Source organism: Urocitellus parryii, chromosome 13, assembly GCF_045843805.1.
Source record: "Urocitellus parryii isolate mUroPar1 chromosome 13, mUroPar1.hap1, whole genome shotgun sequence".
Taxonomy (NCBI): Eukaryota; Metazoa; Chordata; class Mammalia; order Rodentia; family Sciuridae; genus Urocitellus; species Urocitellus parryii.
Genome location: NC_135543.1, coordinates 38,920,429 through 38,947,424, shown reverse-complemented (window position 1 = coordinate 38,947,424; position 26,996 = coordinate 38,920,429). Strand labels below are relative to the sequence as shown.

The 26,996-nt window shown below is 37.7% G+C and overlaps 1 protein-coding gene across 2 annotated transcripts in view; it reads right to left on the bottom strand.

Moving 5' to 3' along the window:
- The window catches only part of Garem1 (GRB2 associated regulator of MAPK1 subtype 1), a 192,735-nt gene that overhangs the window by 125,956 nt on the left and 39,783 nt on the right, over positions 1 to 26,996 (bottom strand). For both annotated transcript variants that reach the window (XM_026400755.2, XM_026400757.2), the window contains exon 2: positions 2,103 to 2,243. In XM_026400755.2, the coding sequence (XP_026256540.2) occupies positions 2,103 to 2,243 (141 nt within the window). The remainder of the gene's footprint in view (positions 1 to 2,102; positions 2,244 to 26,996) is intronic.

Below are 26,996 nucleotides of genomic sequence, written 5' to 3'. Positions count from 1 at the left end.
TCCACTCCCAACTTTGGTTGTGTTTTTTAACCATGGGGAGCTTTTAAAATCCTTTAATTAATTCCACACTTCAGACCTATTAAACCAGAACTTCTGGAGTTAGGACCCTGTCCTCTAAAATTCTCTTAGGTGATTCCACTTGTAGCCAAGTTTGGGATCCCTAGGTCCAGCATCTACCTCCATCAAAAAGTGTATCATTTCTGTACCAATTCAAGGGGTAGGCAAGAGTTTCTCAGAAATGCTTTAACTTGTTAAAGGCTCTATAGTCCAACTGGTGAAAACGTGTGTACACAGGAAGAGGTTAACTGAAGAGTGACCAAATGTGCCCAATGAATGTGACATAGTGAGTACATCGGGAGACCACATGGGGCAGTGGAGAGCCCCTGCACACTCCCAACCCAATGGCAGGCTCGGAGAAGCAGCAAGGCTGAGGGAGTCCACTCTAGTGGGGATCACAGTACAAATGGAAAAGTGTCCGAGGTATTCAGGAAACAGTGGGAGGTCTAATCTAGCCAGAAAGGAAGCTTCACTCTCCAGAGTAGAAAAGGCTGGAGAAGTAGCCTGGAACTCTGGGGAGAATTACCCAACAAGGCCAAGAATCTAATGCAGCAGGAAGTCTCCAGAGATCTGAGGAAGTGACCAAACCAAAGCAATCCTTTGGGAAGACCGATTTGGCAAAGCTATTCACAATGATTTTGGGGGGAAGACTAAAATTATGCAGTCTGCTAATAAAAAGAATACAGCAGATTAGGTAAAATCATAGATGTGGACGAAGCAATATAACCATTTACTTTTCTTTTTGGTTTTCTACAAAGAAATCAGAATTTGAGCTTGCTAAAAATAATGGGAAAATCACCTGCTGTGGGAACCACAGGGAGAGAGAATGGGCAGCCTTGAGGGTTTGTCTCATTCTCTGCACCTAGGAAAACTGGTCCATTGTCCTGGCTCCTTTCTCCCAAGTGCAATCTCTTCCGCACCCAAATGTTTTTCTGTTTTCATGAAAGCTACTCATAGGACTAGGAGATATTCTAAAGGACCAAAATTAAGGCCAGAGAAATTCTCACTTTCTTATAATATTTGAATAAGAAGGATCTTTGAGTGGCTTAGTGATCCCTTAGTCATATTAGCAATTAAAGACTTCCATGAATTGAAAAGGGTACCAAAGCATACATTCAAAAAACATTTATATATTGAAAAAAAAATTACTATTGTTCTAGACAGTGGGGATTCTGCCAAGATCCCTTTTCTAAATAGACAACTTCTTCAGCATTGTAGAGGCCAGTCCAAAAAAGTTAGTCTAGGGCTATACAATTTATGCTCAATTGTTTAAAATGTTCTGCTATTGACTTTTTAAAAAACAAGCAATAACAGTGAAAAAAAAATTAAGATTCTTTATATACTATACTCACCAGAACAAAATATAAAGCAATACTAGGGTTTTTTTTTTTTTAAACATTTATAAGCTACCACTATTGAGTTTATTCAAAACACTAAACATATCTCAAGCTCAGTGCTGGTTATAGAATGAGCTCAATAAAAATTAGTTAAAGGGCATTGTTGAACTGAATGGAGTTCAAAGAGAGGTGAGAAGGCAGCTATCATCCCCATGGAATTGGAGCAGTGAGATCATCGCAGGGGCTGTGTTCTGAAAGCCTCCTTGAAAAGAAGGACACACCCACTCAGGTATCTGAACTTCCAAGCCAATACTTTCAAACTAGACTCAGTGGCCACTTGTGCAATGGCACCTCCTGAAATCATTACGTCATAGTCATTCACAAAAGCAATGTTCAAGCTGCACAGAGTTACTCAGAGATAGGAGTGCTTAGAGGTCAGAGGGTAGCCTCACATCTTCATCTTAATTCCAAGGCTACAGAGAAGTAATTTTGTGTTTGTAAAATTTTCGTCTTATAAATATCCAGCTGCATTAATTAGAGCTATCAATAACAAAATGCATCTGAACTTTCATTGATAGATAATCACATAAAAGTGCTCAATTTTTCTTAAGAGTCCCATTTTCCCACTGTGAAGGAAAGAAAAAAAAATCAACTGTTCAAGTCCCCTTCTTCTCTTTGCCTTTTCTTGCCCTTTAAGAGGAATCTTACCTGCATAGTGTACCGGAATCTCTATCTTTGGCCCAATGACGTAATGGCCCTCCTCCAGGCTATGGGCAGTGATGGTGGTCCACTGCCGGCAAGAATGAATCAGAAGGTAGTCATGCTCCCGCAGCCCTTCTATGCACTCTCCTGCAAAACACAATTTCATATAAGAAACTTAGAATTCACACCTACTAACTCCATACTTGAGTTAAAATGTCACTAATGCAGACGTTAACAGCTCATCCCAAGATGAGACAAAGTTTACCATTTGAGTTGGCTAAAAAAAAAAGTATTCCATACCAAGTTGAAAATTACACATAGGGATTCCATAAAAATCTTTCTCACCTATTTGGCAAGGTGATATTCAAATAGTTCATTAGATCTAACTGACTATATCTCAATGATAATAAACATTGTTAGAGTGCCTGTAATACTCTGGCACTATTTAGATGAGTTTGTATTATTTCATGTAATAAAACAACTTTATGAAGTAGTACTGCTCCTTTTTTATAGGTGAGAAAAATCAAGGGTCAGAACGTTAAATAACACGTCTAAACTCAGATTTAATCAGGAAAAAAAAAAGCCAGATTGATTTCAAAACTTACGCTCTTAATCACTATAATAAAGCTATCAGAAATGAACTTATGCCTCTGTTGAAAGAGTACTTGAAGTGAAATGCCTATATTTCCTTTTAAATTTTATATGTTTGCCAGTTCTCTCTGGCCTTCTACCAAACCTCCCAATCAATTAAGCATAATGAAGCATTATAGCACACAAACAAAATTATTTTTCATCTTAATATTTTCTGGAATACCTTTTTAGCCTTTGAACTGATGGCAAACTATTGCAAAAGAGAAATCCATTCCATGAAACATTAAAAAAAAATGCTTTTCAGATGGAGACATAATCCACCCCATTAAATCTGGGTTGGTTCTTTTAAATGTGTAATGAAAATATCTGAAAAGGCTAATTCCTTTACACAGAAAATAGCCTTTCTTATATTTTATGTTAACTTTATTATAACAATTAAGAGTTATTAGTGATATAAGTGTGTTTTGAAGTGGCATCTGCAGATCTCTCTAAAGTTAGAAGACTCAGTACTTTTCAAATCAATAGAAAGGACAGTAATGATCAACTTGGTTATCTCAACCATAAACCATCTCATTTGTTTCCAAACCAATAATGCAATGATCCTTACAACAGTCTTAATGCAGGAGGGCTATATCTCTGCAGTAGAAAATAACAGAGTTAAAAGCTTTATTGTGGAGGACGGGCCACAAACTGGAGGCAGGAGTACATTAGCAGGTGGGGAAGGATCTAACTCATCAGGGGGCAGTTTCCAAACCAGACTCCCTGTCATTCAAGCTTGGGGGGGGACCAGGTTTTTTCATAAATTCCTCCTTGGGGGCCACTGGTTTTCAGAAACCCTCTGCAAACCTCAAGCATGTTATGGCAGCAAAGCAGCAAGATCTAGAACCTCTGCTCCAAAGGAAAGGTCCAGCAGCCCAGGAGGGGCACACACGCAATTGGCAGAGGCTTTAGGAGCATGAAATTTGGAGTTCAGCAGACCTATTGGTGCTATCAATGCTGTGCCACCCACCACTATGCAGGACCCTTCTTCTTTTCATCTATAAGATGGGGGTAGCCCTCTTCTGCTTCACAGAATGGCTGTGAAAATATACAGTGACAGACAAATGGAAAATGTGTCGTAACATGTCTGGCGAACTAGGAAAGATCAAGAAACGTCAGCTATTAACTGCACTGCATGTTTTTCTTTTTTTTTCCCCCCTAAAATTTAATCCTCATGTAAACAATGTAATTTAGGTTGTGTGATCCTCGAACAGGAAATTACCTTCAGAGCAGTTAAGCAACTTGCTCAGAGCTGCAGAGCTAGTAAAGAGCAGAAACTAACATGAAGGTCTTCCTACATTGCTCCCTGATCTTCCAACACCACACTGTCCTTTACATTGAAAACCACTGACAATAACCCAAGAAATGGGGAGAAGCTGACCTTCAGCTTCTAAGTTTTACTTATTCACTCAACCAGTATGACAAGTAGGGTTCTGAGCACCAGGGATACATCCGTGAACAAAATGAAGCACCAGTTATCGCCCAACAGGGAGGAGACGGCCAATGCCCAAGGACAAAAATGAATAACTACGTTACAAATTAATCAGAAGCTGGGGGAAAAGGTGAAGGGTGAGAGGCTCACACATGCATAAGAAGGAGCAGTCGGAATGTTTGTTATTTTAAAATAGTCCCTTTTCATTGACCCAGCAAACATCTGTTGAGACTCTTCTATGAACAGACAATGGTGGGGTGTACAAAAAAATAAATTTAAGGAGACATGGCTCTTGCATTCAAGAATTCCACATTCTCATGGGTGAGATGTGTTCCTGTGAGGCAGGGCATGACCCATGCAATGCAAGAGGGAACAGAGTCTACCGTGGAGACAGGGACTTCAGCAGAGGAGGTGAAGGAAGATGTTCAGGGGAAAATATAGCATTTGGGCTGCTGCTTCTTTGATGAATGAGCTGGGCTTAGATGAGAGGAGACGATGGGGAGCCATTGAAGGAAAAGGGAATGACCCAATCTCTGCTTAAGAAAATTAATCTGGTGGTATTATAAAAGATGGATGGGAGTGGGGGAGAAACCAGAGCCATGGGACAGATGCAGGAAACTCAGGGATAGCACACACAGCCATTCTGGGAAAAGAGAAAAATGTCATTTTCTGCAACTAAATTGTTATATCATAAAAACTGTTTTAATTTTATTCCACAGTGGGCTCTAAAGAGGCAGCCAAGAAACGACTGCAGTCAAGTTAATCAAAATGAAAATTTAATGTTAAATCCTACTGCTTGCTGGTGTGGTAAACACTCCAGCAAGAGGATTCAGAATGTCTTTCAAAGCCATAAAGTGGTAAGAAACCAATGCCTATCTGAGCTTACATCTTTGTTTGTTTGTTTGTTTGTTTGTTTTTTTAAACAACTGAACTGTGTACCTGCTTTGGGCAAAATAAGTTTCACCAAAATTGTCTAGACACAAAACTTAATAAGTTAAAATATCCTAGGGTGGGCCATTAATAGAGACACTACATTAAATGAATTCACAAAGTTAAAAAAAAATTTGTGATATAATTATCCTGTCGCTTAACTGCTATGTATAACGTACTAAGATTTATATATTTAGCTCAATGATGTAGTAACAAGAAGTCTAAAAGAACTGTGTGTCAAATTCCAAAATATGTAAACACGAAACTGAAATTTCCCCACATTTAGCATACTTCTGGGATCTATTTTATTTGCTTGGTTTGACCTTGTAGCCCTCAACAGTAAATCATACATACCTCTTAAAATAATTATTGATGCAAGGGTAACTTTTAAAGTCTGCTTTAAAAAAAAAAGTTTAAATTTCAAAATCCAAAATAAGTCTTTATAAGCTAGACAGGCCAAATGGGCCATGGATATCTCCCTTCTGTCTTTTAGCTTCTGGGCCAATATCTCCTCCTGAGTCACCTTTCCTTCCCTTGTTACCATTTCTGTGTTTCCCCTTAACATCAATCACAACAGTAGCTAAGGCTCCACCCTTGGCCTATTCCCTCTCTCTCCCCTTTACAATCTTTTTTTTTTTTTAATTATTGATGCATTATAATTACACATAATAGTGGGATTTGCTGTTACATATTTGTAATTGCCAACAATATATTTAATATTGTTCTCCTTTACAATCTAATACATTTCTCAAGGGTTCACTTCGATATAGAAGACTCCCCTATCCACACAAGCAGTTGCTAATTTGTATCCTGAGTGCCTATTCTGGACTTTGTTTTCTATACATTTCAACAGATATCTTCCTGCCATTCATTGTTAGGCAGCATACATTAGTTCAACACACAATTATTGAGGACCAACTGTGTTCTAGGACCAGGGAATTAGTAAACCAAGTGCCTGCGCTCACAAAGCCGACCTCTTGGATTTTCTATCTTGCTTTTTTTCATTTTTCTAATGTATTTAAATATTGTTACAGATATATCCTTTAAAAATACAGTATCCTATTATGCTCATATGCCATCAATGGTGCCCATTCATTTCTTGAACCAATACTCCAAGTCCCATGATTTAGTTTCAAAAGGTCCACTACCTCACATCCCTACCCTTACACTAGAGCCCAAAGGGACAACTCTTTGTATATTTGCTGCAGTCTCATGTAACTGGGTCCTCTCCTCACTTTTGTCCCTTGCCTAGGCCTTCCTCTACCCTCCAACCTCCATTTACCCAGCAACTTAACCCTAGTCACTCTTACAAACCTCCTTCAATGCCACCTTCAAGAATGTCTTCCTGATCCTAACCCTAATTGTGTTCATTTAAACAGCACTGATTTTATATCTTTGCTTATATTTTATAAATTGGATTTATAAATTTGTTTTAGAGCTATGAATATGAGAAACTTAGATAAATTTTTAATGTATACACATTGATAGGTAATGAATTTCATATGTAAATAAAATTATAATTAAAATAACTGAGAACTAGGAATTGTAAGCATTTTTTTCTGTCCTTTAAAAATTGTTGGATATAGCCATCAAGTTTAAGAAACATGGTTGTAGGAATTAAGGAACGAAGACATTTAAGGCCATAAATGCTGTTAGATGGGATCTTTAGACCCATCCATCTTAGTGTCCACAGCAATATAACAGAGCAGCCTTGCTCAGTGCCTTAGGTCTTTTTTTTTGGGGGGGGTACTCTTTAAATATTCTAATATAATGTTATGTTTATCTGGACTATCCCAGTGTTGAATTTTTGTTTTTTATAGTGCTTATAACTATTTTGGCTTTGTTCACCATTACAGTTAAGCATCTGTGAATTACTGCATAGACTACAGAGTCTTTATGTATGAATTACCTAGGATGGCTTCGAATCAGTTGAGATAGTTCTATAACACTTGTCACAGTAGGATGCAAGTTTCTATTAAACGTTTAAAAACATTTTTGAAATAAAGATGAACTACAGGTTGAATATCCCTATTTCAAAACATAGAAATGACCCAAAACCCCCCCAAAATTTTGAGTGCCAACATGATGCCACCATGGAAAATTCCACACTTGACCTCATGTAAGAGTTGCAGTTAAAATGCAATTGCCCTAAAAATACTGTATAATGGAAACCTTCAGGCCATGTGTATGTATAAGGTGTTTATGAAATATAAATGAATTGGGCTTAGATTTGGATTCTATCCCCAAGATGTAATTGCAAACATTCCAATATTTTTAAAAATCTGAAATCCCCAAACACTTCTGGTCATAAACATTTCAGATAAGGGATGGTCCATCTGTGTAAGCGTATTCAGATGACTAAATACATGTTGTTATTAAACCCATTAACACACTACTGACCAGTTTTCTTTTTATGCATATGTAACTCAAATTTAACCATTTCTAGTCATTATTTACCTATTTATTTTATTACAGCTTTATAGTTATACATAATAGTTGAGTTCACCCCAACAAACTATCAGTGTTTCCTTGACCTTACAATCCCTTTCATGTAGAAAGGAAATCAATTGGGTCAGTTAAATGCTCAAACCACTGGGTTTCTCTTGCATTTTAAACATTTTGAAAAGTACCTTCAATGGCAGGGACAGATCCCCAAATGAGTTTCCTCTTCTTTCCAGGCATGCAGTGGACCACAGTGCCTAACTGCCTTTGCAATTACTATTGGCAAGTCAATGAGTTCTAGTCAGTGGTGTATGAGCAGAAATGACATTTCCCACTTCTTGTCCTTACCCATAAAGCAGCTCATAAGCTATCCTTTGTGCGTTGCTAAATATTGCTACATACTGATTCCCCAGAACACCTTGGAACAAACTAAAGATAGCACAGTTGCCAGCAGTCTGGGTTCCTTAATGATATTTGGTGGACCAATGCACCAACCCTGCCCTGATGACATACTGAACTGTATGTAAGGGGTATCCTCCACTGTGTACTATGCCAGGGACATGCTGCAGCCTTCCTTTCTTATTCCAGTAGTTGGCCTACCTGAACTAACATTTCCATACACATAACCTTCAGCACCAGCAAAGTCTCCTAATTATAATGATCAAAAGCTTTTGTTATAGACGGTATTCTAAATAGTCTTCATAAATACAAACTTACCTCCACTTTGCAAAAGTAGCTTAGGTTTTGCATTTCATTCTATAAAGTGAGGGATATGAATGAAATGCTATTTAATTAACATCCTCAAACATTGTCAATTTCTAAGGTCCTTAGGTGGATATGCTGTCTCCCAGACAAACAAGAAAAGAATGCAGCGTTGTGATAATATTTCTCTGTTCCCAAAGGACTACAATCTGAGATCCATGGTGACTACAAAGGACATGCAGGGAGAGGAGGTGAAGAGGTAAGGCTGTAGCAACCTGTTATGGAACAGTGGAAGAGTGATCACAAAATCAGAATACTAACACACTGTCTACCTTGAAAAGGTGGGAGGGTACTCCAAAGAGGAAGTAAGAGAAGAGGAAGAGAATCCTGAAAGAAAACAACAAACTGGCAACTAAGAATTAAGAGGGAGAAATTATAAAGTGATCAGGAAGGATGGGGGTACAGTAAATCACTGAAGCACAGGTAATAATTTGAAATCAATGGGAAATGAAGAAACCAAAGCTCTAGGAACAAAAGAATAAATTGCTTTTAGCCTAATGGTTGAGGTATTATAAGAATGTGTAAGAGTGAAGAAGAGGGAAAAGATATGGATATCAATCAAACACATGTGCTGTTTATCCACAGTGAATTGATAACAGCTTCTCCCAAGTCATTAAATCAGAAAAAAAAAATTGGAGCTTTGAGGACAGGTAGCATGAATGTAAAAAATAAAATTAGTGTCCCCCAGCCACATCAATGTTTACTGCAGCACAATTCACAATAGCTAAACTGTGGAACCAACCTAGATGCCCTTCAATAGATGAATGGATAAAAAAAAATGTGGCATATATACACAATGGAATAATACTGAGCAATAAAAGAGAATAAAATCATGGCATTTGCAAGTAAGTGGATGGAGTTAGAGAAGATAATGCTAAGTGAAGTTAGCCAATCCAAAAAAAAACAAATGCCAAATGTTTTCTTTGATATAAGGAGGCTGATTCATAGTGGGATAGGGAGAGAGAGCATGGGAGGAATAGACGAACTCTAGATATGGCAGAGGGGTTGGAGGGGAAAGGAGGTGGCATGGGTAAATTAATGATGGTGTAATGTGATGATCATTATTATCCAAAGTACAGGTATGAAGACATGAACTGGTGTGAATATATTGTGTATACAACCAGAGATATGAAAAATTGTGTTCTATATATGTAATAAGAATTATAATGCATTCTGCTGTCATATATAAATTTTAAAAATTACATAAAAATTAAAATTAGTGTCCCAAATCTGGACAGATAAGATGAATAATTTTAGCTTCCTAAAAGTCACCAATAAAATTCCACTATCCAAATGATCCTCCAAGGATGTGCACGCACCTGCGTTTCTACACTCATTCTCTCCAACAGTGCAGCCCATTGCTAGGCAATGTCACTTTGTGAATCTATCCTGTGGCACAGAAAGGGCTCTGGAAAAATGGTAACAACTACCGTCAACCATGGTACCTCTGAGGTTAGTGGCTGTCCTGTTTCAATCACTTGCAGAAATGAGACATATGTGATTATCTTAGGGTCAATCTCCCCTTGTGATGAGGGGACCCTAAAGCCCTGAGTAAGACAGTCCTGAACCTGGGCTGCATGCTCACTGTAATCATCCAGAGACTCCAAGGGCAGGTCCTTAGATGCGCCAATGAAATCAGAATTAGAAGGGGGTGTGACCCAGGAATCTGCATGTTCTAAAATTTCAGTGGTATCTCAAAGCTCAACCAGTGTTCAAACAAGGGACCTGGAAACACATCTGCATGACTCAGTTCTTGTACCTGTTTTGAGAAAGGTGAGAGATGATACAGATCAGGTGCTTAAAAGTATGAGCCACACAGTGAGCTCTCCAGAAGTGTTATTCCTATGACTGTCGTCAAATACCTCAGGTCCTAACATTCTCAGGCAGCTGAATTTGTATCATTTATTGTCATTTTTAGGTAATTTTACATTATCATGTGTTATTTGACATTTTATGCACATATACAATGTTTCTCCAACTAGACTTTAGCATTCAAGGGAGTCAAACACTTTGTTTTTCCTCCTTCCAAACTAGGATCATTCACCTACCTGGTATCAATACACCACTGATGCTGATAACTGGGCATGGTCATTTTCTCACTATTCAGGTCCCACGTAATCATGGTTAAACCACCAGAAGAAATTAAAGTCTCACTTAAATCCACGAACACTATGTAGGTGTTTTTAGGCTTTTTAAATCATCTTTCTTTAAATTAAATTATTTATTTATTCTAATTTGTTATATTCGATGGCAGAATGCAATTCATTTCATATTAAATATATAGAGCACAATTTTTCAAGTCACTGATTGTAACACAAAGTATTTTCACACTATTTGTGTCTTCACACAGGTACTTAGGGTAATGATGCCTAACTCATTCCACCATCATTCCTACCCCTTTCCCCCCTCTCTTCCCCTCCCTCCCTTTTGCTCTATCTAAAGTTCCTCCATCCTCTCTTGCCCCCCATCATTGCCATTATGAGTCAGCATCCTCATATCAAAGAAAACATTTGGCCTTTGGTTTTTTGGGATTGGCTTACTTCACTTGGCATTATATTCTCCAACTCCACCCATTTACCTGCAAATGCCATGATTTTATTCTCTTTTAATGCTAAATAATGTTCCACTGTGTATATATACCAAAGTTTCCCTAACTACTGAAGGGCATCTAGGTTGGTTCCACAATTTAGCTATTATGAATTGTACTGCTATAAACACTGATGTAGCTGTGTCCCTTAGTATGCTGTTTTAAAGTCCTTTGGGTATATACTGAGGAGTGAGATAGCCAGGTCAAATGGTGGTTCCGTTCCAAGATTTCCAAGAAATTTCTATACTGCTTTCCAGATTGGCTGCACCAATTTGCAGTCCCACCAGCAATGTATGAGTGTGCCTTGTTCCCCACACTCTCACCAACACTTATGGTTGTTTGTATTCTTGATAGCTGCCATTCTGACTGGAGTGAGATGAAATCTTAGAGTAGTTTTGATTTGCATTTCTCTAATTGCTAGATATGTTGAACATTTTTCATGTTTATTGATTGATTGTATATCCTCTTCTGGGAAGTGTCTGTTCAGTTTCTTGGCTCATTTTTTGATTGGCTTATTTGTTTTTTCGGTTTTAAGGTTTTGGGGTGCTTTATATATCCTAGAGATTAGTGCTCTATCTGATGTCCTAGTGGGAAAGATTTGCTCCCATTCTGTAAACTCTCTATTCTCTTCACTGATGGTTAATTATTTTGAAAATTTGTACTCCAATAAAATAGAAAATATTGAAGGCATCAACAAATTTTAGAGGCATATGATATGCCCAAACTAAATCAGGATGATCTACATGATTTAAACAGATCGATTTCAAGCAAGGAAATAGAGAATGCCATCAGAAGCCTACCAACCAAGAAAAGCTCAGAACCGGATGGATACACAGCTGAATTCAACAACACCTTTAAAGAAGAACTAACATCAATACTTCTCAAACTATTTCATGAAATAGAAAAAGAGGGAACACTTCCAAACATATTCTATGAGGCCAATATCATCCTGATTCCAAAACCAGACAAAGACTCATCAAAGAAAGAAAACTCCAGACCAATATCTCTAATGAACATAGATACAAAAATTCTCAATCAAATTCTGGCAAATCAAATACAAAAACATCAAAAAGATAGTGCACCATGATCAAGTAGGGTTCATCTCAGGGATGCGGGGTTGGTTCAACATAAATGTAATTCATCACATGAATAGATTCAAAGATAAAAAAAAACATATGATCATCTCAATACACGCAGAGAAAGCATTTGACACAATACAGCACCCCTTCATGTTCAAAATGCTAGAAAAACTAGGGATAACAGGAACATCCCTCCACATTGTAAAAGCTATCTATGCTAAGCCTCAGGCCAATATCATTCTAAATGGAGAAAATTTGAAAGCATTCCCTCTAAAATCTGGAACAGGACATGAATGCCCTCTTTCACCACTTCTATTTAACATGGTTGTTGAACCTCTAGCCAGAGCAATCGGACAGACAAAAGAAATAAAAGGGACACAGATAGGAAAAGAAGAACTCAAATTATCACTATTTGCAGACAATATGATTCTCTACCTAATAAAGACCCAAAACATTCCACCAGAAATCTCCTAGAACTAATAAATGAATTCAGCAAAGTAGCTGGTTATAAAATCAACAACCACAAATCAAAGACATTTCTGTTCATCAGTGACAAATCCTCTGAAAGAGAAACTAGGAAAACCACCCCATTTACAATAGCCTCAAAAAACCAACCAACCGACAAACAAACAAACAAACTTGGGAATAACTTAATGAAAGAGGTGAAAGACCTCTACAATGAAAACTACAGCAAGCTAAAGAAAGAAATTAAAGAAGACCTTAGAAGATGGAAAGATCTCTCTTGTTCTTGGATAGGCAGAATTAATATTGTCAAAATGACCATACTACCAAAAGCACTATATAGATTCAATGCAATCCCAATCAAAATCCCAATGACATTCCTTACAGAAATAGAAAAAGCAATCATGAAATTTATCTGGAAAAATAAGAGACCCAGAATAGCCAAAGCAAACCTTAGCAAGAAGAGTGAAGCTGGTGGCATTACTATTCCAGACTTTAAACTATACTATAGAGCAATAGTAACAAAAACATGCATGGTATTGGCACCAAGATAGACCTGTAGACCAATGGTATAGAATAGAGGACATAGAGTCTAACTCACATAACTATAGTTATCTTATATTAGACAAAGGTGCCAAAAACATACACTGGAGAAAAGATAGCCTCTTCAACAAATGGTACTGGGAAAACTGGAAATCCACATGTAACAAAATGAAATTAAACCCCCATCTCTCACCATGCACAAAATTCAACTCAAAGTGGATCAAACACCTAGGAATTAAACCAGAGACCTTGCGCTTAATGGAGGAAAAAGTAGGCCCAAATTTCCATCATGTCGGATTAGGCCCCAACTTCCTTAATAAGACTCCTATAGGGGCTGGGTTTGGGCTCAGTGGTAGAGTGCTTGCCTAGCATGTGTGTGGCACTGGTCTACTTTCTAGGTCTATAACTTTGCCTCTTCTGGACAATTTGTATAAATGGAATTATAAGGGGCTGGGGATGGGGCTCAAGTGGTAGCGCGCTTGCCTGCCATGCGTGCGGCCCGGGTTTGATCCTCAGCACCACATACAAACAAAGATGTTGTGCCTGCTGAAAACTAAGAAAATAAATAAATTCTCTCTCTCTCTCTTTAAAAAAATAAATAAATGGAATTATAAAACACGTGGGCCTTTTTTGTCTGGCTTCTTTCACTTGGCATAATGTTTACAAGGTTCATCTATGATGTAGCACATATCAGTACTTCATTCCTTTCTATGGCTAAAAAATATTCAATTATATGGACCTACTACATTTTGTTTATCCATCCATCAGATGATAAACAATTGGACCATTCATCTCTGATAGTTACTGAATAATGCTGCTGTGAACTATGCATACAAGCCTCTGCATGGACATGTTTCTATACTGTTTGGATATATACCTAGTGGTGAAACTGCTTGGTCATATAGTAACTTTTCAGCTGGGCCTAGTAGAGTGCCCCTGTAATATCAGCAACTCAGAGGCTGAGGGTGGAGGTAGGAGATGGAGATCACAAGTTCACTAGTGGAGTACCCTTGTTCACTAGTGGAGTGCCCCTGTAATCTCAGCAACTCAAGAGGCTGAGGTAGGAAGATCACAAGTTCAAGGCCTACCCGGTCAACTTAGAGAGACACTGTCTTAAATATAATTTTAAATGGAGATAGGGATGAAGCTGAGAGATAGAATGCTATGTCTCCAGTATTGTAATTAATCAGCCAATCAATTAATTTAGCTTTTCAAGGAATTGTCAGACTTTTTTTCCAAAATGGCTGCATAATTTTACATTCCCATCAGTGATGAATGAATGTTCCACTTTCTCCACATACTCATCACGTATTGTCCATGTGTTTAGTTATAGGAGTGAAAAATTACTTTTTAGTTACAGGGGTGAAATTACAATCTGATGATTTGTGATTCCAACTTGGGTTTTTCTTTTTTTTTTAATTGATTTTATTTGTTAAATACAGGACAGCAGAATGCATTATGATTCTTATTCACATATATAGCACAATTTTTCATATCTCTTTTTGTATATAGAGTATGTTCACGCCAATTCATGTCTTCATACATGTACTTTGGATAATGCTTAGTGATGGGGAGCATCTTTTCATGTGGTTGTGTTCAATCTGTAGATTAATGTGGGGGAAGTTATGATCTTACAGTGTTAACTCTTCTGGTCTATGAACATGAGATGTCTTGTCATTTATTTGGACCTTATTTAGCTCAAAGATGTTTTGTAGTGTTCCATACATAAGACTTGTACTTATATTTGGAATATATTAGTCCATTTTTGGAATGTTTGTTTCTAATGTACAGAAATACAATTCTTTTTTAAATACTTATCTTATATCCTTCAACTTTGCTAAATATGTTCTAATAGCTTTTTAAAAAATGTGTTCCTTAGAATTTTCTACATAGAAGTACATGTCATCTGTGATAGTTTTATAACCCCCTTTCCAATTTGGGTACTATATATATTTTTCTTTTTCTTGCCAGTATTCCTACTTAGAATCTCCAATACAATGCTGAATGTAAGTGGAAACACAGATGTATCTTTGTAGAGGATGTGCCTTTCTTTTACCTTGTTATTCTTCCTGAAAGACGGAATGAAGACATGATTACTACAATAGAAACAATCATCTCAGACCAAGAGGAACCAAGGACTAGAATTGAGGATATTATGCCACAATAATTGAAAAAAAAATGGGTTTCTGCTATCTTGGGCACCATACCAACTTCAGACCTCCTATATGGATTTTGTCTTTGGGTTTCTGTGACTTGCAGATAAAACACAGCCTAAACGGATACTTAGGAACATCTAAATAAAGCTTAAGGATTACAGTGCCTGCATACTTAATCAAAATATATAAACTGTCTTCAAAACACTAGTTTTGTCTTGTTTTAGTTTTTTAAGCCAATTTTTGTAAAGATGCTCACCTAATGAAGTACTATCTCAGCCAGGTTTGTAAAATTTGAAAAATGTCTGGATTTTTTTTTTATTTCAAAAAGTCTACAGAGTTTACAGCATTCATCATTATGCTTCTGATAGATTCTTTCAAACTTACTAACTAGTTCATGATTGTAGAAGCTGTGTTATTCTTATTAATCCAAGTTTATTTCATAAAGACTGGAAAGCTATCCTAAAAATCACCCAAATATTCTGATTCACATTTAATAAAACTCTAAAAAGTAAAGAATATATAAAACATATCTTCTAGAATTTATCACCAATAGAAGAATTTACATCAGTGTGAAGTACCTTGGCGATAACTTCCCCACATAGTGAGTACCACAGAAGATAAAAATCCAGTCTATAGGCTTCAGGTTATATATCCATTTGACCATGAACAAGACCAAGTAGCCAGTAACTTAACTTTCAGCTCCCCTTGTATCTTATTTTGGCCATGAACCTATAGCACAGAAATTCGAGTGTAGCCCCATTACTAAGACTATCCTGTTTTCTGAAAATGTGCAAGAATTTAAAAGAAAGCAATTTAATTCTTTGAAGTAGAATCTATAATAATATGCCAACAAAATCAGGAAGGTTTTTGCCTTGGTCCCCAGGATATTGTTATTTTAAAAAAAAAAATTCTGATTAAGTTAAGCTATCCATCTGCCTTGATGGCATACTGACTAATCAAAAAGTAACTTCCAGTTCCTTTACCACACACACATTTAGGAAAATAAAATACATGCTAAGAAAACATTTAAGTCTTCTTAGACCTATCTTTACTTTGAATGCATAGTTATGAAACAAAACAGGATCATCCCTGTCTCCCCACCTAGACTATTAGCTCCTTAGCTCCAACACTACCCCTTTATCTGTTCTATCCGTATTTCATAGGACAGTTGAGCAACATGATAGGTGTGTAAAAAAATGTTTTCTACATGAACCATCTTGGGTATTAACTAGTGAACATTCATATCAAATAAATTTAAATGTAAATTAAGGACTCAGAACTTATTCAAAATTTAAGTCTCTCAGGGAAAGAAGAGGGACTGTGTGTGTGTGTGTGTGTGTGTGTGTGTGTGTACACATGTGCATGTGTGCAGTGCTAAGGATTGAACCCAGGGCCTTACACATTCTAGTCCACCACTTGAACACTGGGCCATACTCCCAATCCCAAACAGTATTTTCAACAATCTACATTGTCTAAGGTCCTATTTTTTAGATGAATACTTTATTCAAAGGCCCAAAGACTTGAGTTCTAAACTAATGAAAGAACTGTGCTTACAATTTTTAATCTTTATTGTGATATCCCAGCAATAAGGAATTAAAATTAATTTAGATAGAGCATTAAACAGTAACCTGGCTCTAAGAACTTCATTGTGAAATCTAAGCAAAAAGGAATGTATAAAACAAAAGAGAAAAAAGATTAGAGATATATTATTACCTTCTTATTAAATAAACCCTTGGACAAAGGACTCCTTTTTCAACATTAGGATTTACCAGGAACTATACCTAATTGAGTTCTGCTGTGTGAAACAGAAGTATGCCTACTTAAGTCAAATCTGAAATTTTATGCTTGAAATATTGAACCGTACCTAATATTTAAAAGATTAAGAATTCTACACCAAGCAATTTTTAGAAAAACAGGTGAGCAATAGTAGTTCTAATATTTCTACCAACATGCACAACACACTAAATTTCCTAGCACAGTGCCCAGCACATACCATGGAATATTTCTGGCAGGTGAGGGAGGAGGCTAAGATTTATATAGGAAAATCCATTATATTACAGTGGACAGATATTCCTCTTTCAGTAAGTCTGATGCATCCGGTCTACTCTCCCTTCATGCTGGACGGTGAATGTTAGCTTGGTGTTAGGTTTGTGTGACATGGGCATTTACCAGGCTGTGTGAGCACACACAGAGCATGAGACCCACAGCAGCAGGCAGGGCTCAGCTCTAGCTCCACCAGTAAAGGAGAATCAACAGGCACATTTCAAGATTTCCCTTTTCCCTGCCTCCAACTCTCTGCCTCTAATAGTTTAAATGAACACCTGATAACTCCACAGGGTAGGCTGGGAGGTTGCCTTGGGTTTGCAGCCAGATTTAAACTGCGGTTTTGATATTTATTAACTGCACAACTGTGGGCAAATTACTCGACTTCTTTGAACCCAGTAAAGAAGTTGGGATGACGGAATGAGAATAAAGAGAAGGGATTCAACACAGTACTTGTGGAGAGAAGGCGCCCCACAAATGGGACTCGGGCTTTATTCACTCCTCCATCAGTTCCCTTCCCCTTATATTAGCCTGGCTGAGAACACCACACAGTTCTTTTACCCATTGCTACTAAAGTGCAATGATTCACACTTTATGTTTCACTTCAACTAATAAAATCAAGGGGTGATTCCCATCAGTTGTAAATACTGTGTAAAACCTACTTTCATTTCAAGAGTATAAATCAAGCCACAGGTCAAACTTAAAGAGATCTGCAGGACCATTTTGTTTTAAATTTGGCTTAAGCCCCCTTGGAATTTTATTATGTGACAAAATATAAAATACGAAAGAATCATATTAAGAAATACAATTCACTGCCACAGAAGTTACACCAGAGATATCGTCTTAAGAAAAACGTTTGAATTAGGTGTTTGACAGGTTTTAGGATCTTCTCATATTATGTGGATTTCCAAAAGTCCTGTCTAGCCTTGAAAACCAGACACAATTTAAAAGAAACAAGACTCATTCTTAGACCAAAACGTTAAAAATCTAATGATGCTTCCAGAATCAATACACAAAGACAATGAATTTTAATAGTCTCTGTACACATAACAGTTTTTAAAATGCAGATGCTGAACAAGAGTAGAACTTTTTTTTTTCCAGGTGGTTTGCCCTGAGAGCAGCACCGGGTAACTCTCTATAACTTCAAAATACAATTGAGAATTTCAACATGAAAATCCCACTATATTAAAACTATGGCCATAAGCAAAGAATCAGATCAAATTTACAGACAAGTCTATAAAGATATAACAGCAAAAAATAACTACAAAGGGTTTCAGTTAAGTAAGGTGCACCTTTTCCAAATAGAACTGGAAAATAAAACATTTCTTTCTAAAATTCTAAAAAGAAGAGGATGTTGGAAATATTCAGAGCATTAGAGGAATCTGACATGAGACAGTTCATCTGTTGCTGCGATGAGGAGGGAGCTACAGAGCAAGGACCTGAGAGTGGCCTATAGGAAGGGAAAGCAGTATCTGATTAATAGCTAGCAAGAAGTCTCCATCTCTTTTCTGCAATGTTACACAGGATACAAGGAGAGGTCAGCAGTCTGAAACCCTGAAGAGCATCGTCCCTAGGATCCAGCCATACTGGCAACTTTATCTCAGATTTCCAGCCTCCAGAACTGTGAGAAATAAATTTTCTGTTTTATAATCTACCTAGTCTATGGTACTTTGTTATAGCAGCCCAAACTAAGACACCTCCTACCTTAACATCAACTAACTAGGGACCATAATTACATCTGTAAAATCCCCTTTACCATATGTACAACATAATGTGGCATAACACCAGAGGACAGAGAAGAGGTGGCTATCCCAGAATTCTGCCTATCACAGATGTTAATCCAGGAAAGAAGCCAGTCATTCAACTATGGAATAAATACAGAATTTAAGAGTATTATGGGTAAAATTCTGTGTTTATGTAAGAACTTTCAAAGAGACTTTATGGGTATAAAGCAATCAAAATCAGTTTAAACTTGGAGATATTATAATATGAAACAGTTGTTACCTTGTCTAAGGTGAGTCAAAGGAAGAGTCTAGCAAGAGTAATGTGCTTCACTAACCCCATCACTAGGCAAAGAACATACTTCACTTAAGACTCTGGAGACAAACAATCATACCATTAGATAAATTTAATTAAGAGATTAATGAAGCCAAAACTCATTAGTCTGTATTTAAAAATAAAATCTGAAATATTTTTCAACAATTTCACTTGGCTTTTATGAGTTAATAGCACATAATTACCACAGCTTTTTACATAGTTTCAAAATTATTATTCTATATATCATGCTAATGTCTCAAAACGTCTTTGCTATGCTCCTCTGTACTTTTCAACCCTAGAATGAAAAAGGGAAAGAAAAAGGAGTCTTTTTCCACCCCAAATTAAGTATTAAGGCCCAATGAATATTTAAAATTTGGAAAAGTGCTAGGCACACCTGTATTGAGCCAATGGACACAACCTTTTACACTCTCCCACCTCCCACCTCCCTGGTGGACTGTATAACCTGCAGCTGGACACCTACTACTCTTTGGAATCCACGTTCCTACCCTGATCTGCCTTTCTGTCTGGGACTAAATCTCCCAACCTGCTTGTGGGGGCCCAGGTTTCTCCTTTTAGTACTTTTTTTTTTTTTTCCATAAAGTGACTGTCAGGAAACCACAGACAGACCTGCTGGGTTTGTGAAGAACATTCCCATTTAACTTGGAAAGAATAGACTCCAGAGCTGGGTGCAAGAGAGCTATATGGTACTTAGCAACACTGTTTTCATAAACATGAACGCTTCTTGCTCTGGCAGAGAATTTTCATGGCAGAGAATCCAGCCTCAGGCTTCTCAGACTGTTCCCCCTCAGGATGAGGGTGGACCTCCCTCCCCTGTATTTGGGCTGCATGGACCTATTTTGGAGAAATGTGTGTAAATACTTCTGGGGAGATATAAAATGAGTATATAATAAAGTTCCACCCAGGGACCTTCACATAGAAGCAATTATGAAAGGGTCACTGAAACTATATGCAGTGAATGAACTTCACCATTCATTGGTTTGTCCTGATAACAGCTGTAAAGTTACATACTGTTGTCCAGCACAGGCCCCGTTGCTTCAGTAAGCTACTTAACATCTCTGTGCCTAAGTTCCCTCATCTGTAGGATGCAGACGCTAATAATAGCAGTGTCTAGTTCATAGGTTGTAGTGAGGATTAAAGACTTTGTGGACATTAAGCACTTGGACGAGGCACCTGTTCATCATGGTCACTAAGTCTTAGCCAATAGGATTTATCATTCTTCTAATGCAGTACCTCTCAGCTACAGTCCCTTCTTCATGTCCCTTCTACAGTCCCTTCATGTCCCTTGGCTTAAAATAGGCCCTGGCACCCCTTTAACCTAGCTTCCATTCTGCTACTGCTGGAATCTTCCAAATGCAAATCTGCTCACATTATTTCTCTGCATGGAAACCCTGGATGATTCTTCGCTGCTCAGGGGGAAAAAAAATGCCTAAATTCCACAGGATGCAGGGTGAATCCTCCAAGATCTGGCCACAGCAATGACACTGATAAAATATGAGGGAAATCAGGGGCAGAGAAGGGCCCAGTGATAAAGGCTGCCGCTAGTTGAGGTCCCCAGGGTTTTTCCCACATTTACCTGTTGCCTGGAATGTCCTTCATCCTCTTGTGGCCCATGGGGGAAATTCCAGAATCTCTGTCATCTCTGGAAGAGATCTGTTCTTCCCAGCCTTCTTAAAAAAAGTCACCCCAATGCCTACAGCACTCCTGAGCTGGAGACAAGTTACCTGTCCCGCATGGCATTCTCCTCCAGTACAAACAGAGCTAGCTACCTGAGGTTCTCTGAAGGTATCTCTGTCAGTTCTTGGATCTTCTCTACATGCCTCCTTCTGCCTAAAATGATCTTTTCCGCAGCTGGTAAATCTCACTCTCAGTGAAGCCTCTGCTGATACATGCCCTTCCATCTTCCCTGCCACAGAGGGAACTACGTCCTTCTCCTTCCTCTCTTGGCACTCTGGGAACATCGCCCCAGGGTCCTTGTAACCGGAGTGACATTTCCTATTTGTGGGCGGGCCTTCCACACTAAGCTGGCTGCTCAAGGTCTCAACAGCACAAGTACTTTATATTGATGCTCAATGGATGTTCGCTGAACTGTGTTACTGGCACTGTTCTATCATTGTCTATTCTTCAAGCTCAGGATAAGAGCTTCTTCACCCATGTCTATTTCTTAGAGGACAGAACCGGGTGGGGAAAAAGGTTTTTGGGAGCTACTGCAAAGTGATTTCATTATTACACTATTCAAAACTCAGAGGGTATCAATTCCTGGCTTAGATAGATAGAAGAAATTTTATGTAAAGATCTGGGCTCATGATATGTAGTGGAAGTTTGTTAAAGCAAGTAGAGGAATAATCATTAAATTTGGAATCATAGAATTTTAGAACAAGAAGGCTGCTCGAAGAGCTTATAGTCTAACTGCTTCCACTTGATCATCGAGGAAATACAAAGTTCTCGATCAGTTCCAGGTCAACAGCAAGAATAAAACCCAACTTCCTGCTTCTTGGTCCCAAACATTATTCCACCTGAGAAAAAAAACAAAACTGCCTGTTCTATAAACTAAATGGGATGCTCAGATTTCATCCAAGCACATACACGGTTCACCCAAGTTCTATATCTCAATGGAGAATCAAAGCTACTACGAGTGAAGCCCAGGTGCATATCAGGAGACACTGGACAGTCCGGTGGCTTAGAAGCCTGAGAGCCGAGTGTGAATCCAGCCTGACACTAGCTGTGTGCTCTCAGTTAAGTCATGAGATCTTGGAGGCAGTTTTCTAATCTGAAACGTGAGAAGAGTACCTCTTTCAGAAGGTGTCAGAGGATCAAATGAGAATGATGGTGAGTGCATTCCCTGAGCCATAAATGTTGCACAAATGCCAGTTATTGATAAAAGAGAAGAGGGGTATTAGTTTACACTACGACCTTTTTCTCAGCAGTGAAAATTAGCTACAAGTTGATTGTTCTTCTTACCCCCTCTTTTTGTGACTCTGGCATTTTTTTGTGTTTGATAGAACTGCACCAGTGACAAAGTAAGGAAAAGAAAGAAAAATGTGACTATTTTGACTATGTAGTCAGATTTTTCTTAGGCTCTACTGCCAGTGACAAAATACCAACATTTCTTCAAAATAAGGTCACAAGTATAGTATCACTGTGAAACACAGATTGCCACTTGTATATTCAGAGACTATACCTTTCACACAAGCTTACTGTCAGTGAAGCATAGAATATTTTATGTTGCAAGGAACATTAAGGACCATGTAAATATTATCTTTCCTCCAAAGCATATTTAAGGAAGAAGTCAAACTGGGGGAAAAACCCCACAGGTTATAATATTTTATTTTATTTATTTTTTTAAATATTTTTTTTAGTTGTAGTTGGACACAATACCTTTATTCCATTCATTTATTTTTATGTGGTGCTGAGGATCGAACCCAGGGCCCTGCACATGCTAGGCGAGCGCTCTACCGCTGAGCCACAATCCCAGCCCCAATATTTTATACTTCAACACACAAAAGTTTATTGTTTCACATGTTGTACATGACCACAGATCATAGATTGTCTATAAAAAATGGAACTAGGTTTGAATGGCCCATAGGAATATTTCATATAGTAAAATCTATTATGGGGGCTGGGGTTGTGGCGGCTCAGTAGTAGAGTGTTCACCTAGCACGTGAGGCACTGGGTTCAAACCTCAGCACCACATAAAAACGAAATAAAGATATTGTGTCCACTGACAACTAAAAAATAAATATAAAAAAAATCTATTATGAACTAAATTCAAGATAAATGCTTAACTTGTGACACTGAAATACAAATGGAAGTATTATACAAATTTTTGATGGTTATTTCTCCCTTTGGACATTAAATCTCACTGAACTTTACTAACATATACACAGAAACATGAATACAAGAATACAGAATAATTTCCACTTGGGATTCCATTCATAGGAAGGAAACCATAGCTACTTAGGATTAGAAACCAAGATAAACAGTAGAATGAATGTCACAGACAGAAGAAGGAAGAAACCACAGATGTGTCCTAATCAGTACTGCATGAGTTTGGTTAACACAAATCAATTTACCGGAGTCCAATACATTTCACACAAATGAGGCCAAAAATCTGAATTCTAAAAATAGCATTAGCTATATTTGAGATATTGTATATATTTGGAACTAGATGAAATCATTTTCTCTTAGCATACATATTCATATGTGTTGAACAAAATTTTAAAAATAAAGCTTTCAGCACGGGGCTTTCTATTGCTATCAACTTACATACAAATAGAACTTGTGAACATCAGATGTTTCACCCACTTTCCTTTGTGAAACATCCTTATAACATTCTCTTAATTCAGCATATTGTCAAACAGTACTTATTAAGCACTATTCTCAGTAACTACAACAGAACAGTCTCTTGTTCTGGGTTGTAATTTGGCACAGACAACATCCACAGAGGCCAGCCCTGCAAAGGGTCTATCAGAACTGTTCTAAAGAAAGATCACAGCAGCAAGGCCCAAGAAAAAGGCACTTAAAATTCTGTACCAGTCCCAATTTAGTGTCTGTGATGCAGTAAAGGGTCCACGACACCATCACTTGGCCCCTCCTCGCCACTATTTTTATATTAATTCATTATCACTCACTTACATATTCCATTATAAATGTGCTTAGCATTTTCCATAAACTTAGCTTTTAAAATCTGTTAACATAGCAGCTCCTACTTAAATATATTTGTAAATATGCAGTATACATTTTCCATATTTTGTGAGAATAAATGCGCTTGCTTAGACAATTGACTAAACTTTATCATTATGGCACAAATATTTGCTGCAGACTTTTCCCATCACCAACCATGTGATGTACATGTCTCAAGGAAGGTGCTTCTCTTTTTAGATGGACTGTACTGTTCTCTGAAGTAAACAGTGATTCCAAATGTATTCATAAACACTGAAGGGCGAACTCCCTCTGTAGTCTGCTAATGGATCAGGTCTAAAAGAGTCTCTCTTAGTGGCCACAAGAATTCCTGTTGTCTCTGTACTGCTGTACAATTGATGTGTAACAGAGAAAGGGGAGTCTGAGATGACAAAAAGAGACAACATGCATGAAAGATACAAGAAATAATAGCTAGCATGATAAAGTGCTAATTTGGAGGCTGAGTGCTAAATTTGTGGCAGAGACTGTAAGTCAACAACTGCTCAGGAAGACATGTAGTCCACCTCTAGGAACACAGCCAAACATCAAAGATAAGCGACACAGTCAGTCTGTACATGACATACCTCTCTCTTTTGCAAGAAGTACTTTTTTTTATCTAACCTAAGTTTCTCCAGTTCTTAGTGAGAAAGAAAACAATTCTTCACATTCTTTTCATTACAGCCCCTCACATATTTGAAGACAGTTATTAAGTAGCCTCTTAAACTTCTCTTCAAACTAAAGATTCACAACTCCTTCACCATTTCCTTAAGAGCCTTATTTTTATAATGTTTTGATTAATTTTACTGCTTCTCCATGGGTCTTTTCCAGTTTTCTTTAATTCTAGAGTCCAAAAGACAAAGCAAGAGGTTGAATTAAAGGCCTGCCAACAGTGAGCAAAGCAGGATTGTTTTACTGTTCTTAAACACTATATTCTTTTATTGACATTAAGGTATGAATCCCAGCATCTAAGGTAAAATACACACATGGCAACATAAGTTTCAGCCCATGCTTCAATTCACCATGTAGTTTTTTGTTCCTTCAATTTCTTTTCCACTTCAGTATTAGAGTCTCCAAATGTACCAATGCCATTTTCTTTTTTCTGTAGAAAGTCCTCTTTTAAACTTTTGCGTTTTCACAATTTAATCAGCATAAGCAATCTGACATTACCTGAATAGCTAATGAGTTTGACCCTTATTTATTCTGTTTACTCCTAAATTTCTATTACTCTCATTGCCCCAACTTTCCACCCTGAGAGCTCCAAGTCTGGAGAGCCACATACCGCTGCAAAGTAACAAAGGAGATAGCAAAATAATGGACAGGAGTTTGTCACTGGTGAAGCCATGTTGCACAGGAAACACGTGCATCATTAACTAAACATTCACAGTGGCTCCCACCTACTGAGCAGTAATGATTTTCCAGGAACCGTGCTGAAGTTTTTAAAGGTCAACATCTATATAAGCTCTTTCCCCAAAAAATTTATAGATGAGAAAAACTCAAGTTCAAAGAGGTGAGATATTAGTCCAAAGTCACTCTGTTGATAATGACACATTTGCAGAGAAAACAAAAGAGTTTTCCACATCCCTTGATGTGGAAATTGGGAACTCAAATCTGAAACAGTGACAGGAAAAGCGGCTATGTTCCTGGGGCACCACCACTGTTATCAGAGGCACAAACATTAAAAAAACAAAAACAAAAACAAAAACAAAAAACCCTGATGGAAGCAATAAACCACCCACAAGCACACATGATAATTTCCTACTCCAAGAGACTGTATCATTGTATTCTGTCACACTGCAAAAATTAAACATGGACATATGGAGGTAAGTGGTACTCTGTATTTAAATTAAGCACCTAACCTTGGAGGGAGAGAAAACTGGCATTGAACTCACTTAGACAACTAGAATGACTCACAAATATTTCCGATTTTCTTTCCAACCATTAAAAAAAAAAATGTGACCTTTCAAAAATGCCACATCATTTACAGCTGTATTAAAGCTATGTTTTCTGAAATTGAAAGCTGAATTTTTTAGGTTGCAAAAAAAGTTCCAACACACAACAGGAGAGAGAAGGTCCAGTGTGATGACCACAGAGGGAGGACTTCGCACAGAGTTACAGAAATGGTGACGGATTATGTAAGAGGGGAGGAAGCTGTCCCTTTTAGAAAATGTAATGCTATTAGGAATGCGGTGATCTCTGAGATTCAGAGCAGCCACCTGGAGGAAACCTGTTAAAACAGTCTGACAGCTTGCAAATGAAAGTGGTTGGAAAACTATATTTGCAAGTTTGATAAATTTTGTAACCTTCCTGAAGGCCACACGCCATTAGAGGCTTTAATTATAAGCTGGTGAATTTTAAACAGGGTATTAGAATAGATGGCTTTGGGGGGTTCTGTGGGGTTTAACCCTTCACTATTAAGTGTCACTACTCCGCCTCCAAAGGGAAACTCCAGACACAACATTTATATTAAATGTTTCAACCTCCCGGATGATTACTCAGGAAGGACAGGTGACCTAGCAGGAGCAATCAAACCATCCTCCACCCTTTGGGTTCCTGGTTTCAGTCCTTTGCTACATTCTTGCCCTTGGTTTCCTGGATGGTCCTATACTCTCCTTTTCTGATTTAAGAGTTGCTCAGGCTTGTTCTGTATCATCTGCAAAGCCCTAGCAAACATTTGCATTATTATTATTTTTTTATCTATTTATCTATCTACCCACCCACCCACACACCCTGGACCTCATACATGTGAGGTAAGCATTCTACCACTGAGCCACACCCCCAGCCAAGATTTACATTTTAAAAAGCATTCATATAATGAATTTTATGTTCTGTGTCTGTGTGTGGTGTATGTGTGTATGCACACTGATTCTTCACTCGAGGGGAAAAAAAAAAAAAACCTAAATTGAGGACAGCAATGATGCCTTCCTTTTATTAGTGGAGTAAAAAGGACACAGTTGGTTTTGGATCTCTCATCTACGACCCAGATTACTTTTGCTCTCTCCATCAGAGTAAATGCTCTCATCTCAAATCTGTATTCACTGCTAGACTTTTTTTTTTTTAACATCAAGAACAACCAGCTTAATAAAACTACATATCATTCTA